We start from the raw sequence: 18,812 nt of genomic DNA on the forward strand, positions 1-18,812 counted from the left end.
AGAAATAGCGACCCTAAAGTTGGAAAAGGGGGACAATGAAAAATATTGTGATTCTAGAAAAAGAGCTAAACAAATTCAAAAATGAGATCAAAATAAGACACCGGAGAAGTTGCCACTTGTCTTGGGTTAGACGCCGCCATCGCAAGGAGTCATCGGACGCTGCAAACCGCGTCACCGCCCCGGGACTACAATTCCTGGCTGCCTCAGCTGCGGCGCGCTCTACTGACACCGCGCCAGCGCCAGAAGGCGCACATAAGCAGCGCAGAGCCCGGCGGAGTGGGGGAGACACCGGAGAAGTTGCCACTTGCCTTGGGTTAGACGCCGCCATCGCAAGGAGTCATTGGACGCTGCAAACCGCGCCGCCGCCCCGGGACTACAATTCCTGGCTGCCTCAGCTGCGGCGCGCTCTACTGACACCGCAGCCAGCGCCAGGAGGCGCACATAAGCAGCGCAGAGCCCGGCAGAGTGGGGGAGACACCGGAGAAGTTGCCACTTTCCTTGGGTTAGACGCCGCCATCGCCAGGAGTCATCGGACGCAGCAAACGTGCTCTACTGACACCGCGCCAGCGCCAGGAGGAGCACATAAGCAGCGCAGAGCTCCGCTTCGCGGGACGAGCCGGGCGAAGCCCGGGCCAAGGGCGGACCCGTTTAAGCCCGTTCAAGACCGGCCAAGGACGGGACGGGCCACCCCCTTAACACCTACAGCTCCAAAGGTCAGTGAGTCCCTTGCATGTTTGGCAATTAACATCTAAAGTGTGGTTAGGACTCATACCCACTGATTCAAGAGGATTGTGTGAACCATGACTACATCCCCAGCTGTAGCGGGAAACTGTGGGAGAAGTACTGGTGGGTCTCTCATGGGTACTCTAGACAATTTCTTGATAAGTGTTTCTACCGCCCTGGCTAAAGATATCGAACTTACTGAGAAGAGATTATCGTTAGATCCACTCTTGGATAAGCGGTCCTCATTGGGCAGTCTGGCAAGGGCAAGATCACCTACTCCCCAAGAGACTGATTTACATGATACGGGGTCTTCCATTGAGGGGAGGGAAGGAAGTATCATTATACTGCAGGAAGCAAGCCCTGAGGCTGGACTGAACTCGAGTAACCTTGCCAAGAAGCGGCCTTCCCCCAATATGAAAACTAGGTCAGCCAGATGTGCAAAAGTTGGAGTGGTTCAACAGTCACAGGGCCCAATATCCAAAAGGAAATGCACAGGGGTACAACAACAAGCGGCAGATGGAAAAGGGAAAAAAACTAAGGAGGTCGCGCCCAAAGAGAATTTGTTAACAAGTGTTTCACACATATTGTCACCGGCAAAGGAAGGGACAAACGTATTGCGATCCAGGGGTGGAGATGCCCCACGGGTTTCGGATTGTCGCCTTTTGGAAAAAATTGGAAAGTACTGTACATAAGCTTACCCTTCCGATACATGATCGACTGGACCGAATTGAAAATAGACTGGTGTGTTTGGAACTTTTGCTTGCATCAGTACAGGCCAGGGGGGTTCAGGGGAGGGATCCAACCCGCAGGCAGTCAAATGGGGGGGGGGGGGGCAAGGCATTGTGGGCACTAGCTCGAACGCTCTAACTAATCCTAATGTATCCACAAAAGGTAGTCAAAGCCTTGCAGCAGAGAATGTATCAGCTTCTAGTGCCACGGTCTCCCTGAGAATCTCTGAAGGGGTACCTCATATAGAACAGGCAAGCAAGGATAACGCGGTGAAGGTCACTAGCCCTTTAACAAAATCTCAGACAACACACAAACCCCCTATAATTCACGATGTGCAGAGGCATCAAACAATTGATCTTCCCCCGGATTCAGCCCCGTACGTGGTAGTTCTGACAGGGGTGCCACCCTTAGAACATGGAAAGAGGGAGACCTACAGGGAATTGAAAAATAAGTGTATTTTTTGGCTAAATGTTAATCGGCCATTGCCTAGCTAAGTCTGTCCAGAGATATTATTTGCTAGGAGAGTAAATTGGGTGGGAAGACGGGCAAAGACGGGCAAAGTCGACTGAAGGTGATTGTATTAGGCAGAAGATTAAAATGGGCTAAAATGGATAGTTTTTATAAGTCCCTAGTCTCCAAAGGGAAACAGCAGTTGGAGGTATGCCTAAAGCCGGAGATTAAAGGGCCACAGGTGGTGGAGGCATTTGAGGAGATGGGTAGGCTAGTAGATTGCTTAATGCATGTAACGGGGAAAGGGAAGGAAGCCCATAACCAGAGATGGTTCGATAGGGGATGCTCTTTGGCCCAGAGAAAGCTTAGAGCTGCCCTCAAACAGAAACCGAGAGATGGTGTCAGGGTTACGCTCTGTAGAGCACATTATAAGCAAGTAGTTAGGTGCCGTAAGCTAGCTCTTCAAACTGAAACGTGGGAAGATTTACGAGAGGCTGCGGAAAAACGCAATCTTACCAGGTTTTGGCAAATAATTAACAAACGCTGCTTTCAAGATGGGAATAGTCCTAGCATTGCCACAAATGTACTCCCAGCACAATGGGTGGAACATTTCAGTGCTCTATACAACAGAGGGATCATGCTGGAAGGTGAACAAGAAGACCAGAGGGACAACGTAGCTGAGAGGATTGAATTTACCCTAAAAGAGATCGAGGGGGGCATAAAGGGTCTTACACGCAATAAAGCCCCTGGTCCTGATGGGATTCCACCGGATCTTTTCTTAAGTAACATAGAATTATGGGGCCCGGTAGTCACAAGAGTTATAAATGAGGCCTTAGTATCGGGTTTACCCCGCTCATGGTCAACAGCGACAATAGTACCAATTTTTAAGAAGGGTAGCAGAGACAGCCCCCAATGATACAGGCCCATCTCTCTAATTGATGTAACAGCTAAAGTAATGGGCAGGGCTATCCTGAACCGCTTAATGGACTGGGAAGAAGAAAATGGTATCCTCACAGACGTTCAGTATGGCTTTCGGGCCGGGAGGTCCACGACAGACCAGTGTTTAAATTAATATTTACTGGTCACCAAATATACAGTTGCCAGACAGGAGAAAGTTTACTTAGCCTTCATGGATCTGGCAGCAGCTTTCGATTGTGTAAATCGATCGAAGCTGTGGATTATATTGTCGGATCTGGGGGTTGATGTTGGCCTCATTTTTTTTTGAGGAACCTTCATCAGAACACCTCCGCAACAGTGAGGTATAACCTGGAGGGTGACCAGACAGACTCTTTTAAATGTACGAGCGGGGTTAGGCAAGGGTGCATACTTGCACCCTTCCTATTTTCCATTTACATTAATGGGCTTGAACGTTTTTTATTGAACCTGAAAGCAGACACGCACAGAATAGGAAGTAGATCTGTCCCAGTTCTGCTTTATGCGGACAACGCGGTCCTGCTGGCCCGAACGCCAGTAGGACTGCAACGTCTGATTGACGGGTTCATGGAGTTTATGTATAGCCTTGACCTATCTGCCAACCTGACAAAATCATATATAATGGAGCTGGGCCCAAAACATAAAGGCAAACATTTTAACTACAGAATAGGCGCTACAAGTCTGGCAAAAGTGCAGACTTTTTTATACCTGGGCATTTTATTCGATAGAAATTTGAATTTTAAACCATTGATCGAAGAACATGGCAGTAAGTTGGCAGCGAGCACAGGAGCGGTTATGAATTTTTGGCGCAGACTGGGCCGCTGGGCTCCCGAACAAATGCTGACCATGTTCAACTCAATCACTGTTTCGAAGGTTGTGTACGGGGCAGAGTTATGGGGAATGGCAAATGCAACCAGCTTACAGACCAAGGAAAACAAATACTTAAGGAGGTTGCTTAAAGTACCCCAATCTGTACCGTCATATATAGTAGATGAGGAACTTGGCTGTAAGTACCTGGAGGACAGGGTGAGGAACAGACCTCATGGCCTGGCTAAAACTATGGGTCAATCGGGATGCCAATCTGTCGCGGCTGATTATCTAAGATTGTTTGGGGAGTGAGAAAGGTATGTCTATTCCCTGGCTAAAATATGTTAAAGAGGCTTTGGAAAGCATCGGATTTGGAAATTTGTTCTTAAATCCACATATTACAAAACAAGATCAAGCAAGAGTAAATGAGAAGCTCTCCAAACTTACAACCAGGTCACGAGAAATGAGGGAAAGGAGTAAGCACACTGTACAGGTCTATATGACAGTGAAACCCTCTAGTGGGATGGAGCCCTATATCTCCCTTGTATACAACCCGCGCGATAGGTTTTTATTAACGCGTATTAGACTCAACATGCTTCATCATCTTTTATCTGAACCTGTGGGATTCACTAATGCAGTTGAGTCAAAGGGTCCCTGTGGCTGCGATCATCGATCTCCACAGGATACCCTTCATTTTGTATTATTATGCCCATTTTATCAAGCACCTCAACGCTGTTTTTTAATACATCTTTTTAAAAAAGCTAATTTAAGATCAGCAAGAGATGCCCTTGTTTTTTTTAAAAGAGTCTAGAGATCCCCTGACATTATTCTGTGTGATAAACTTCTGGAGGATTTCAGATAGATTAAGGTCCACTAAATGAATTTCATTTTTGACACTGTTAAGAATGGAGAAAATGTGGAGGTGGACGAATATTGTATATTTGATTAGTCTATTCCTGCTTCTTTATTAATGAAATGTTTTACAGTATGAATAATGTACTTTTATGGTGTTGTTGAAATGCCGAATAAAGGAACTGTGAATTGAATTGAATTGAATTGAAGAAAGAAATCTAAGTTCCATAGAGACAAGAGAGATTACATATTGGGCAGAGCCTTTTCGTATTCTAGAAAATATAAACCTACATTTAATAACAAAAAGCATGGCAGATAAAACAACATCCCAAGATATCTTGGTATCATCTGGTACTTTTAGCATTGATTCTCGGGCGACCATCTTAGATGAGAATGAGAATACAGGAAATAGATTAAGCACTTTTTTAGAGAAGCTGAAAAAGATGAGACTGGAAAAATCTGCTCAAAACAGAAAGCGCAGGAATCTTCAGACAAAGAAAAGAGGACCAAAAGGTGGCAGAAATCATACAGGAAGAAGGACAAATGCAGGTTGTGAAGACAAAATCCCAGCTGAAAGGAAACAAGAGGTATACAATACTTTCGTTGCTAACCTAACAGACAGCATGAATTAACAGTCTTACAATAGGGGTTATCATTCGCCCCAACAAGGCATTATGATGGGTTTGAACTTAAGACAGATTTGTTTAAATTCATGAGTATGCAGAAACTGAAAAGAAATTAGCCTCCTCAACCACAATTATCTATCAGAATATCCATTACTCCAAACATATCTGATAACGCCATGGGGAGATAGGTGCGGAGTTCCTAAATATGTTTTGGAGCTGTCCGGAGATAGGGAATTTCTGGAGTGAGGTGACGGAAATATTAGCAGAAATTACTGAAGAAGAAGTGCATGTGACTCCAGGATACTGCTTACAGATTCAAACATACTTCTAAGAACAAGGTTACCAGTACATTTCAGGACCTGAGATTAATACTGGCAAAGAGGGACATTACGAGACATTGGAAGGCAAGGAGAGGTCCTGACATAGACACATGGAGGAGAGAGTTTTAACGCTGGACAGGCTATGAGGGAACAGCGCGACTAAGGGACGCTAGGTGCAATGGAAGTGAGAAGGTGTTAGAAGCAGCTATGGCCTGGGAAGCTCCAACTGTGCACCTTAAGCAGCTCAATGACATTTAAGAAGAAGGACATCGGGAAGTACCACAAGAAGAGCGGTCATAAAATACATTGATATGAATACATGGAGGTGAAGGAATGATGCGAAGTGCTTCATTAGCGGAATCCCTATAGGGACCACAGAGTGCATGATATTTCGATGGAAGGCCATGAGAGGACCACTTCCGCATAATAACTCAAGACACGCCTGGGGGGGGAGGGAGGAGTGGGGGAAGAGGGAAGGGGTTGCCATGTGGCGAGGGATTAGGACCATCAATGCACAGCATGTTGATATGTGATGTAAGCTTATTTACTGTTACATCTTGTGAGAAAACACTTAACGATTATGGATAGCAATGTAATAATGACGGGATGCATAAATAGTAAAAGTGTATTTCTGATTGCTCACATACTTATGCAAATGTCTGTGCTGTACTGGCACATGTATTATAAATGCCCAATAAAGTTTGTTTAAAAAAAAACATATCTGATACCCCCACTAAGGAAATAGAAGACATACACGTTCTGCAAAAATTCGGAGATTATTATGTTCCCAACATTGAAGGCATGGTCAGGGAAATGGAAAATGAAGATAGTTTTATCAAGAATACCTTTTTGACTAACAAATCCCGCTTTTTTCCTGCTATGCCCAGTGATAATGTAATCAGTGTGTTTTCTGAGATGGTGTGTCATGACATTGATGATCTGAAAAACGAGATTGACAATAAAAAAAAATGAATGCATTGAAATACTATAGATATATGGGATTTATGGATATAGATATAGACCACATGGTGAGTTGATCAGGCTTAAGAGGAATTATACTAACCAGGATCACCAGGTACTTGCTTAATCAGCCAAAAGAGTACATAATATTCAGAGAAAGTCATTACTAACAGATAAGAATAGGAATATGAGTAATACAGACAAACAGAATGTCAGATTTATTACTAAATTCTATGCTGAAAATGGTAGCATATACACCATTTTAAGGAAACATTAGAATATCCTTAGAGTGGATAAGGATCTTAGTGGTATTGTTACAGAGCAGCCATTGGTGACATATAGGAGAACGGAAACCTTGAAGAATATTCTTAGTCCAAGTGATAGAGTAAGATTAATAGAAAAGAAATATGGGAATTGAATAATGGATAAATTACATGGTTGTTACAAAAGCAAAAATTGTATTTGCTGTAAATTAATTGTCAAAAAAACTAAGATGTTTTCAATTACGAAAGAAGATCCTAATTAGATCCTTTATGAATTGCAATTCCACTTTTTGTCTCTACATGATTGTATTTCTTTGTGGAAAACAATATGTAGGTCGACTATCAGTTCACTAAAATAAAGATACAAAATGTATTTTAATGAAATAAAGAAAGGAGATAAAAAATCTCAATAGATGCAACAATTTCATGGAAAAATTTGATTTGAAAATATCAGCTATAGTCATTGATCATATAAAGGCTCGTCATAGAGGAGGAGATAGGACTCAAATTGTGCATTATGGAAAACTGGTGATCAGAGATTCTGCAGATGGTTGATTATAGTCTAAACATAGAGAAATTCATACCACACTGTAGATCTCCTTTTCCTTGAGTCACATATTGAGTGATTTGAGGAATATGATTTTATTCTCTTAACGGTTGTGTCTATAAGCATTGAAGTTGGATATCAATTAAAGGGCAGAAACAAATCTATGATTTAAATTCTATCATAATGATGACAAAATGCAGTTATCAACTAATATGGTGTACAAGGAGGTTTTTGTTACTGGTTGAAATCAATTATTTCCTCGTCAGTTTGGTTATTATGAATATATCCATTGATATCAGTTGTGAAGTTACAGTAAAACATGAATAATATAATTCAATGTGAATGTAATTGGGAAGGTTTATAGATTTTAAAATGGTGATTTGACTTGATAAAAATGAACAGTTTCTAGGATGATGGTGTTTGTGTTGAACGGTACAGCACAACTCACTAGTATGGTCAAAACAGAGTATGCAAACGGTGAGATTAAGAGCACTTTGGGGCACGTGAATGTAATCAATAAGGTGAACAAATGAGTGTAATGATATTATCAAAACGTCTTATTTATTTTTGGTTTTAATTTATTTCTAGCTCATGTTCCGAAAGGATGGACAAATGCTGGGGTTTCTTATCACTTACATTGTAAAGATTCAATTTTTTAGCAAAAGCGCAGCGCTGTATACAAGAGGAATAGGATGGCATTATTCAAGATTTCAAAACATTAGAAGATGTTGATCAGACAGATAGTACATTCTACTAATGGAGACACTTTGAATAGAGAAAAGAGTAGCCACTAGGAGTTCGAGACTAGAATCCGTAAAATGATTTCGGGAGATAGATTTGATCAATCTAACAAACTGCTTTTTTATGCTCTCATGGAACAGATTCAAGTTTGATTTTTTATTATCTTTTTTTTAAATAATATGAATAGGTTCAATTGGGCTATGGTGGTACATTTGATTAGGATAAGGTAGCATTTTTCTGAATATTAATGGAGATTGAGAACAGCATATGACATAGGCTAAATACATATGATATTAGCCAGGTTTTCATGTTTGCACCGTTGTCGTTTTGGCATTGCCTGTGGAGTAAATGTAAAAAGTAAATGACGGGTCAGGATTCGATTATTTAAAGATGATGGGAAAGCAGAGGAATTGTTGCCGGTCTGAGGACAGAAGTCCATGAGAGGCAGTCACGCTGGTGAGTTTCTCGGGTTTGAAATTAACATACAGATATTTTGGTGTGTATGCATGTTAGAAGGTTTTAGGTTACAAGGAGAAAATAAGTTGAGCAACACAGTTCAGTACTATTGTGCTTAAAAACCCATAGGGGATATGTTTAGTATTGTTCCTTGCACACTAAAAGTTAGAGAACATTGCATTAAATGTACATTATGCAGTAAGGTGTGAGGAACAAACATAGATTTCACTTGATGGATTAAATCAGTTTTGTGGGTTTTGACTAGTAGGTGATGCTCCAATGAAAATGATGGCAATGAATAAGTGAAATAAGCAGATGTTTGGGACAATTTAGATAATCGGTATTAACAGAGTTCAAACTTTGGGAAGTAAGAAATGCATGGTGTGGGCCAAAATATACAGGTATTTTTAAGCTTCACAGACTGATTAGTGACTAAAATAAGGTATTGGTTTGTGCAACCCGCAGGAGAATAGAACAATATGCAGCAAGGACAGTGATAAATCAACCGATTAGGCTTGGCCTAAATAAAATTGATTTGTACTTAAACTGGACGGAACTCTGCGCATGTTACTACAGGACTAACATGAGAAGGATATCTGTACAATTGAGGCGAGATGATTTTTTCAACAGTAGATGTAACGGTTACACAGCATTACGTGATATTGAGAAACCTTCTGGGTAACTGTAGAAGAAAATCTGACAAGATATGTGTGATACCAATGTTAGTAGAAGTCGGGATATGATCCACAGATCTTGCTAGATTAAAGTTGGAGGAATTCGGTTAACACAATGCTACAAAACAATAGAAATCATCAGTGAAAAATGGTATATGTTGAGTCTGTGATTTCTCCTTGAAAGCAATTATATACAGGGTAAAAATCATATAAGCTATAAAAAGTTCGCAATGAACCAATCTGCAATCCACACTTTGAAGTTTTGATTTGATTTTAGAATTGTAAAGATTGTATTTAACTTATGCTTAGGAAATGGTAAAAGTAAAATTATGCTGCTTGAAAAATGTTTTTCGGACTAATATGCGGGAGAAATGTTTCATTATTAAAATTACAATTGGTGTTATTTCTTACCTACTGTGGAATATATGCTTTTCTTTACAGCCCAGGAGAAGCAGTTTGCCATGAAACTCATGTCGGTTGTGACTCTACTGTACATGACGGATTTGTTTTTTAACAACTGTTTTTTCTACGAATATAAATACACCAGTTTATGGACTGTATATAAAATATCTTCTATTTAGGATAGAAGTTACTTTGTCAAGAACTGAAACAGTTTTATAAATGTAAAGTATATACAATTTTGAAGAGTAACAGATTTTTTTAGACATTTTTCCAATAAAGAAAATATGAATTAAAATATATTTAATATTCTATTAGTAATAAGTTTGGCTCTCAACTAGTAAATGAATTTGAATGCATAACGTATCTGTGAGATGCGTTACTGACTTAGTGGGTAGTAGCCAGCGTAGAGTCAAATGCATTTTTAACCCAAAGCAGAAGTTATGCGTCATGGCATAATGCAGCTGCCTCATTCAGTAGGTGCAAGCATGTGTGATGGTGTATGAATGGGGTTAATTGTGTGGTTGGTGGTTAATTTAAATCAAGCCATACAGACAGAAGATACAAGAGCAGCAACGGACGACATTCGAACTCTACTAGACAATGGAGACACAGTCGCCCTCATCCTCCTTGACCTCTCCGCAGCCTTCGACACAGTCTGCCATAGTACCCTCCTACAGCGCCTCAGAAACATCGGAATCCAAGGGAAAGCACTAGAATGGATCACCTCGTTCCTCACCGGAAGAACCCAGAGAGTCCGCCTTCCACCATTCAAGTCAGAGGCCACTGAAGTCATCTGCGGCGTACCACAAGGATCTTCACTCAGCCCCACCCTTTTCAACGTATACATGAGCCCCCTCGCGACCATCGCACGCCAACACAACCTCAACATCATCTCCTACGCGGATGACACTCAACTGATCCTATCACTCACCAATGACCCTACCACCACCAAAACTAACCTACACGAAGGAATGAAAGAAGTAGCCGAATGGATGAAACACAGCCGTCTGAAACTGAACTCAGATAAAACAGAAGTCCTCATCTTAGGTACCTCCCCCTCTGCATGGGACGACTCGTGGTGGCCAAAAGCCCTTGGAAAAGCACCCATCCCGACAGACCACGCACGGAACCTGGGCGTCATCCTGGATTCCTCACTTTCGATGAACAGACAAGTCAACGCCGTCTCTTCATCCTGCTTCAACATTCTTCGCATGCTCAAAAAAACATTTCGCTGGATCCCCACCGAAACTAGGAAAACTGTCACCCACGCTCTGGTTACGAGCCGACTGGACTATGGAAACACCCTCTACGCCGGTACTACCGCCAAACTCATGAAAAAACTCCAACGAATCCAGAACGCCTCAGCCAGGCTCATATTAGACATCCCACGTAAAGAACATATCTCTGGTCACCTGAAAAACCTCCACTGGCTTCCCGTCAATAAGAGGATCACTTTCCGACTCCTAACCCACGCACACAAATCACTCTACGAAATCGGACCAGAATGCCTCAACACACGACTGTCCTTCTACACCCCCTCCCGCCAGCTACGATCATCCAACCAAGCCCTCGCCACGGTACCTCGCATCAACAAAACCACCATGGGAGGCAGATCCTTCTCCTACCTGGCAGCTAAAACCTGGAACTCACTTCCCACTTACCTTCGCCTTACCCAGAACCACCTAGCATTCAGAAAGCAACTTAAAACGTGGATATTTGACAAATAATTCCCAACCCCTCCTCAAGCGCCTTGAGACCCTCTGGGTATGTAGCGCGCTATATAAATTCTTTGACTTGACTTGACTTGACTTGACATATATGTATGTATATATGTATATGGACAAAAATATCAAGGACCCGAATAGCAACTTTACATATTTGTATGTGAAGTCGATAATGCTGACTACAAAAATCTAGAAGACCGCGATATTGTCATAAAAACAGAATATCAAGATTCAACTAGTATACATCATATTTAATTTAATATATACATATTAACATTAAAATTAATATCAACATAATATCACATTTCCAAAATATTTAATTATAATATTAAAAACGATATTTTAAAAGTAGCCCTTAGAAATATAAAAATATATGCTTTAAAATGTCACAAGAATAATAAAGATACTATTTAAAAAAATTGAAATATTATTTAAACATAAATAAAAATAAAAAGTACTAATTATAATTAATTATAATTACAAACATTAGATAAAGAAATTTTAAAATATATACAAAACAATATTAGGATAAAAATAACTTAATAAAAATATTATCACAATTAAAATATATTTAAAAAATGTTCAACTAACTTTTAAAAATAAATCAATTTTTTTAAAAACAATAAAAAAATCAGAAAGAAGAAAATTAGACTTGGAGGGATCAAATAAACTACTCTCCCTCCAACTGGCCAACAGTAGGGACATTTTTCATCTTTGGAGGCGTCCCAATTACTGTAACAACTCCAACATAAGCAACAGAAGGGAAAATGTTAGACTTTGGGTAGGTGGGTTAGGGCCACTACAACCTTAGCAACAGCAGGGCACATGTTGGACTTTGGAAGGTCAGAAATACTATTCCCTCTCCAATGTAAGCAATAGTAGGAAAGCCATTGGACTTTGGTGGGCTCGATTTACTTTTACAACTTCAACAACAGTAGGGAAGGTTTTGAACTTTAGAGGGATCAGGTTTACAATTCCCACTGCAACATAAGCAGCAATAGGGAAAGTGTTGGACTTTGGAGAGGTTAATTTACTATTCTCATAATGACTTAAGCAACACTAGGCAAAGTGTTGGACTTTGGAGGGATAAGATTTACTATTCACACTGCAACCTGAACAACAGTAGGTAAAGTATTAGATTTTGGAAGGGTCAGATTTACTACCTAGCACTAACATAAGAAACCATAAAGAAAGTGCCGGAATGTTCAGGAAGTTAGATTTACTAATCCCACTAGAGATGGGCATGGCTTGAAGGTACTCGTGACCTTCTTATTAAGCAATAGTGAGGTTGGTGTGAAGGGCTGCAGGTGTTGCATTGTCTTTTGGATGGAGTGGTCGAGGTGAGTCAAAGTAATATGTAATATATGACATCAAGACTAAGAAGATGTTCCATAAACGGATTGATATCTTTGAGAGATTTTTGTTTGCTTATATGTTTAAATGGCGGAAACCTGACAGTTCTTTTGAATTCAGAGTTCGTAATATGCCATCAGTAGGCTACAAAGGAAGCAAATTATTACCATGATAATTATGAGAGGGGCTCGCAAACTGACTTCGAGGGAAATAGTTGAAGCAAGTGCAACTAAAAAATACAAAGTGCAATGTACACATAGACAGCAGAGTTATATAGTCAGGTTAAATATAAACGAAATAACATAATTACGATAATCAAGTAGTAGTAAAATACAATAAATTATAATACAAATTTAGACAAAGGGCCTGAATAGCTAATATTAATAAAAATCCTCTAAATTGTATAAAAATACAACTATTTACTGTAATAACTATTATAATAGATGTCATAAAATTAACCATCTGAGCAGGATTCTTAAACCAGGCGTTAAGCCTAACATATTTAAAACATCTCCAGGTTTACACCTTACTGTGCTTCTTATTCACGAGGATCTCGGTCTCCTAGTCTGCCAATGGGCCATCGTTTTTGTAAGGGAAGAAAACTGGAAGGTTCTTCCAATTAAAATTCATTTTGTAGCATTGACTCCCACATTTCTTTCTGCAAACAACTTAAACACAGTTTTGAAACAGATAGGTTTACTTGCAGTATTGGCTATTAGAATTCCCCTGCCCAACACTGAAAGATCGTTTGTTTCTTTTTTCGCTTTACGAAACAGTAATATTTGTATAATGCTGATGTGTTGCTGAGGCCACTTTGCAGTGGATGTAAACCTATGACATTTCAGTAATTGGTGTGGCATGAGAGGAGGAAGAGAGAAAGTCCCATGCTCTTATTACTAGTCGGCCAGTATAGTATGCAATAATGATTTCAAATGTTAAAAACTGACACAGAGTTTTTTAGTGTTTACTGGATGCAATACATAGAGCCATCACACGTTTATGGGGTATACCATGTGGATGTTGGTGTATAATGCATCAAAATACGCATGTTCTGGTATTAACCAGATATTTCCCCCCAATAAATATCAGTCGGTTTAATATACTGATATTTATCAGAAAACTCATCATTCTGATATGTGCAGTAACAGTAAATACCACACATATTGGGATATTTCAGCCTTCTAGTAAAGAGAGATTTCGTTGTCTGAAGGGACATCTCTTGAAGAAATCGGCTGGAGGAGGTACCGATGAAGTTTGGCGGAGAGTTAAATGTCTCTTTGAAAAGGTTGGTTTTCAAAGGCTTTCTGAAAGGTGTGTAGGCAGTAATCAACCTTTGTGGGAAATCCAGAAAGTCCCAGAAGAGGACACCCTTTGTTCTGTTGGATTTGAATTCACAGTTATATTGTATTTGAGGAAGGAGGCAAATCTAGTTTGCATTTCTGGACCGGGGGCCCTGCCACAGGATGTAGAGATGGGCATGGCTTGAAGGTACTCGTGACCTTCTTCCGGACCGGGCTTGAAAATTAGATTAGGAACTTTTACTTTTATCTTTTATTGTTCAGAGAGCCAAAGCAGTACTTTAAGAGCTGGAGTGGAGTACACTCAAATGCAATATTGTAGGCTGGTCCGTTATAGTTTGAAGGTTTGTTAGTCCTATGATGGGGTAATGATGTAGACTATATTGCAATAGTGAAGCAAGCACAGTACAAGCATTCTTGCGAGTTCAATGTTGTAGTTTAAATATAACAAAGAAAGAACTTTTCTCAGCATAATGAACTGGAAGTTGGTGTTTTTGTAACTGCATTGATTTGCAGAGTAAAACTGAGCTGACATTCAAACCAAAACTTCTATAACGCACTTGTTTTCAAATTGGTGTTGGGGCAGCTCCCAGTAAATAGGCCAATTGAATGGTAGGCCAGAGATGTTGGGTTCTGGTTTAATCATAACCTCTAATTTGGAACTGTCCAGGCATAAGAAGTTGCCTCCCATTTAAAAATATAGACCGGTATGCCTTAGACCGTATGAATTGTGTTCAAGTTGTCTTTTAATCTCTTCAGTGTATATTTAGAACAGAAATTCAAGTTACGATATTGGAGCTAAGTAGATACAATTAGTGGAAGAGTGTGATGGATTTATGTTTGTGGGAAATACCTTGTAGATTTCTCGGGTTAGGATACCTGTACCAAGAGTATAATAAACAGCTGCCTCAAGGGCTGACATGTTTTCCTGTAGAGCTTTGCAGTAGCAGTTGTGGCGCGATTGAAGGGCTTGTTAACTCAGGGTTTTGCACCACTATCTTTGTTAAATAGAAGAATGGCATTTTTTATCCACCAATCTGAGATCTACAAAATTGCCTTTTAAATGTTATGCTTGCGTCATGCAATTCCTACCGTCATGTACCAATCTGAGCCTAGACCCAAGATAGAAAAGAGGTGCAAACTGCAGCAAGATTGTGCCTTGTCTGTCCCCAGTACATCAAAAACACACACACACGAATGCTCACATACACACAACATACACACACACACCTATATCAGGCTGCTCCAACGAGTAGCTTGTGAACAACAGGTAGCTTTCCCGCTACCTGTAAATATCTCTCTGTGGGCAGCCCAGCTCACTACATTAGAAGCTATTGCTTGGTTCTAATTAATATTTGTATGTCAAGCAGGTATACAAGATGAAAATGTGTGCATTTTCAGAAGCTGATGTTTGGAGAAAAATGGTAAAACTTGCGAAATATATTTAAAGCAGATACGAGTGATCACTCATGTGATGTTGGGAAACTTATTACTCATAATATTACCTTGGTGCCAGGGCACTGCAGCTACGGCTGTGATGTATTTTATGTATTATCTATGTAGAGGCATCCAAATTGATATAGTCATTTTTACATTACTGCTAGCAACCCTGCCTGATGCACTGAGGTGCTCACTACTGAGAATCTCGCAATTGATGGCCACTAATGTAATTGTGTCTGATATGATCCCTATTACAATACTAATAATATTAGTAGCTCGGGTTGATTTTCATTGAACATAAGTAGTTCTTATTGTAGAAAAGGTTGGAGACCCCTGAACCAAACAATTGCACATGCACAAATACCCACATACGCACACTCAAGTGTGGTTTATATTTACTGCTGATCTCCATTTTCACATATCAACAAGTTCATGTGGAGCCTTTCACTGCTGCTCACCTCCCACATGATGAGTCGCCCAGATTTCGTCACTCCCGCTTTCTGGGTCCTTCCTGCAGACACCTGCAGCACCTCGGTGTTCAGCATAGGCAGTCGCAGTGGGGAGGGAATTCCACTACCCCAGGTGTACACGGATGACAAGGGGGCTGGGACTCCCGGTTTCCCCAAGGCTGAACCAACACGGCCACCTACCAGTCAAAAAAAGAAAGACACTATAACCTGCCCTGAACACGAAAATGACAGCCTGCTTTCTGCAGTATTTCTACACAGGAGAAGCTGTTGCTGAAAACGGAGGGTTGGCTACTCTTGGAGAGGGACTGCTACCTAGCCTCTGTAACCTAGTGTATTCGAAAGAGAAGAGGCACGACGTGGGAAGTGCTCCAGCACCCATGAATGTATTTGTAGCGGTTAGTTTTCTATAATTGGGGAGAGAAGAGAAGCTTCTTTGGTGGGTGCAATCTGTATGTGTAGGATGAGTAGACACCCGAGAAGCTGGCCGGCTATAATCCATTCCAGGCATGGAAAAGAAGTTTGATACGTAAAGGAACTACAGAGGTTGTTCCTGACATGCATAGCATAGCACAAAGGCGATGCTGCCTTCTTTAATCAACGCTGTGCTTGATAGACAGATTATATCCAAGTTTTTCTCCAAAGACATATCAGCATCACTGCTCATGTTAGTCCAAGACTCATCACTTTGATCTGGGTCAGTGAATTTGTTTGGAATGTGGCTTCCTTGTGGTTAGGCTTTAGTCGATAGGTCTTACCCCTGGCCCTGGCACTTGGCACCCTTCCTCCAGTCCTGCCACGAGACATTGGTTGCACAGCAGACAGTGGCTTCTCACTCCTATCAAAGAGGGATTTAAAAACTTGATGTGATCAAAACAGCCATGCAAAATGTTCCACATACTTTGAATAAGTGAGTTCTGAACAGGGCATAGGGTAACAAGGGGTAGACAATACGGAGACATTCTGCGCAACTTTGTTATCTTAGCCCCAAGTCTTGGTGATGAAGTCCTAACCCTTGTAGAACAAAACTCAATGAGGTTTGAGCCAATGGCCCTACCTGGGAGAATGTGGTATGCCACATGACACCTAATGACCACAGCTTGGAGAGTGTAATGCACATTACAGAACTTCAATACTTCCTCTGTGGAAAATGTGGTGTACAAAATTTTAAAAATACATCCTTAAGTGGGGTAGCTAATTGATCGGGTGGCTAGATAAAGGGCCTGATTTATAGTTTAGAGTACAGTAATTACTACGTAAGGATGACGGAGTAAAATACTTCATCGCCCTGACGGAGTAACCATGCTGAGAATTTAGAGATATTCGCTGGCTCAGTGGACATCTCTTAAAATTGTCAGGAACTGCTGTCAAGGAAGTTATTGTCAATGTATTAAACGTTTGACAGTTTCCTCTATCAACATGATGATACCCTCCATCAAAGTTTTAAAATACTTTTGTATTTAAAAAAAAAATCCCACAGTAGGATTTGAAAATACAAAAACTAATGTCATCCCCCCTCCCCCATCACACACACCATGGGACCCACTCTAAATCTTCTAACTGTCCTTATTTTTTGGTTCGTCTGAGGAGTATGTCAGAGATGGTGTGAGAGTGTAGTCTCCATTGCTGACATACTTAAGGTCTGCCTGACTGTAAATCAGGTAGGCAGACCTTCAGTTTGGTGGAAAGGGTACTCCACCGAACTCTGAATCAGCCACTAAGTTATTACATCCTGGAACATATGGTAAAGAGAGAGAACTGTTGCCACTTGTTCTTACAAATGTCAGTTGTCAACAGTGAAACATACAGTGTATCTTCTTTTGATTATGTTACTAAAGAGAAGAAAAATGGGACAGATTTACAAAAACAGTTAGAAGTAAACATGGTTGAACATTTATGATGTTTGCTGAGTCACAAAATATTGCAGAAGTACTTCTGGAGAGCTCAAGCCCTTGGCATGAGCAAATCTCCTATAATTTATTTCTAAGGAGGGAAGGAGTTGGAAGTATGTTTTGAATGGTCTCATAACGACACGCTTGTAGGCATTCAAACGTTCAAGCCTTATCATGTTTTGAAATTATTACTCCCCACCTCTTGCGTGGGATTTACTCTAGTGTAGTATTAGACACATCTGTGAAATATGCCGTGGGAGAAGAAGGATTATGAGAACAAGGTAATTTTTCGGAAAACCTTGCACTCATAAATCTGACCTCTTACACTCATAAAGTAGACTTGCAGGCACAAAGGTCTTCATGAATTGGGCTCAGTGGTTTGTACACACTAGTATTCTTCCTTGCACTTGCCAGGATCTCTTTCAACTGCCAGTGGGGGTAGCAGGGTCTGGAATTCCAGAACAATACAGCAGCAGAGCTGCATTTCAAAATCAATTGTCTCCATCATGTATTGTTTGGTTTGCTCCGTATAAATAACACATCTGTGCCCATTCTGAGACTCTAGGTATATGTTCCTGATGCTATGGTACTGAAATCTAAGGAACCAGAAACTACCTGTGTCAATAGTCAGAGGCCTACTGTTGAATAAGATTTAAGCATTTGTAGGTACATAATTGACACTTGATACTTCACACTGGAAGACATGCAACCAGCACCTACACTTAGCACAGTTTAGAGGCCTGCATTCAGGAGCTACACTTTTTAAGAATTTCACGGATAGAGTGAAGCAGCATCCAGTTAGGGTAAGAAGCGGGCACTCGTTTCTGTAAACTGACAAATAATAGGATTCTTGTCTGCCACGTTAGTTGTGTATGGTAGAGATCATGTTTATATTTAGTATTGTTTTTCTTGTGGAACTGCAATCTTCAGTGTCTACTTCCGTGGTTAACAGCCTGTGAAGTTTACAATATTAGGTACTACTGTGACTCAAATTTTCCCCTACCCCTAACATTGGAAGATGTTCTAATTTTCTCAGATTTCCCTTCTACTTTCATGCGCGCTTTTCTTTCTTCCAAGTCTTCCTATGTGACTAGGTTAAAGGGCAGTGTTATGCAAGATAGTAAGGGCCATTGAGGTATAATTAGGATCTTGCAG

At 40.6% G+C, this 18,812-nt stretch overlaps 1 protein-coding gene across 3 annotated transcripts in view; it reads right to left on the reverse strand.

Annotated features, from left to right (window-relative positions):
- The window catches only part of NEK8 (NIMA related kinase 8), a 232,474-nt gene that overhangs the window by 125,157 nt on the left and 88,505 nt on the right, over positions 1 to 18,812 (reverse strand). For all 3 annotated transcript variants that reach the window (XR_015308377.1, XM_086955147.1, XM_086955146.1), the window contains exons 6-7: positions 16,524 to 16,603; positions 15,757 to 15,944 (exon numbers count right to left, since the gene is read on the reverse strand). Coding sequence is in view for 2 of the 3 variants with exons in the window: in XM_086955147.1 (XP_086811273.1) it covers positions 15,757 to 15,944; positions 16,524 to 16,603 (268 nt within the window). In the remaining variant the exon portion in view is untranslated. The remainder of the gene's footprint in view (positions 1 to 15,756; positions 15,945 to 16,523; positions 16,604 to 18,812) is intronic.

The sequence above is a fragment of the Lissotriton vulgaris genome, chromosome 2_1 (genome assembly GCF_964263255.1).
Source record: "Lissotriton vulgaris chromosome 2_1, aLisVul1.2, whole genome shotgun sequence".
Taxonomy (NCBI): Eukaryota; Metazoa; Chordata; class Amphibia; order Caudata; family Salamandridae; genus Lissotriton; species Lissotriton vulgaris.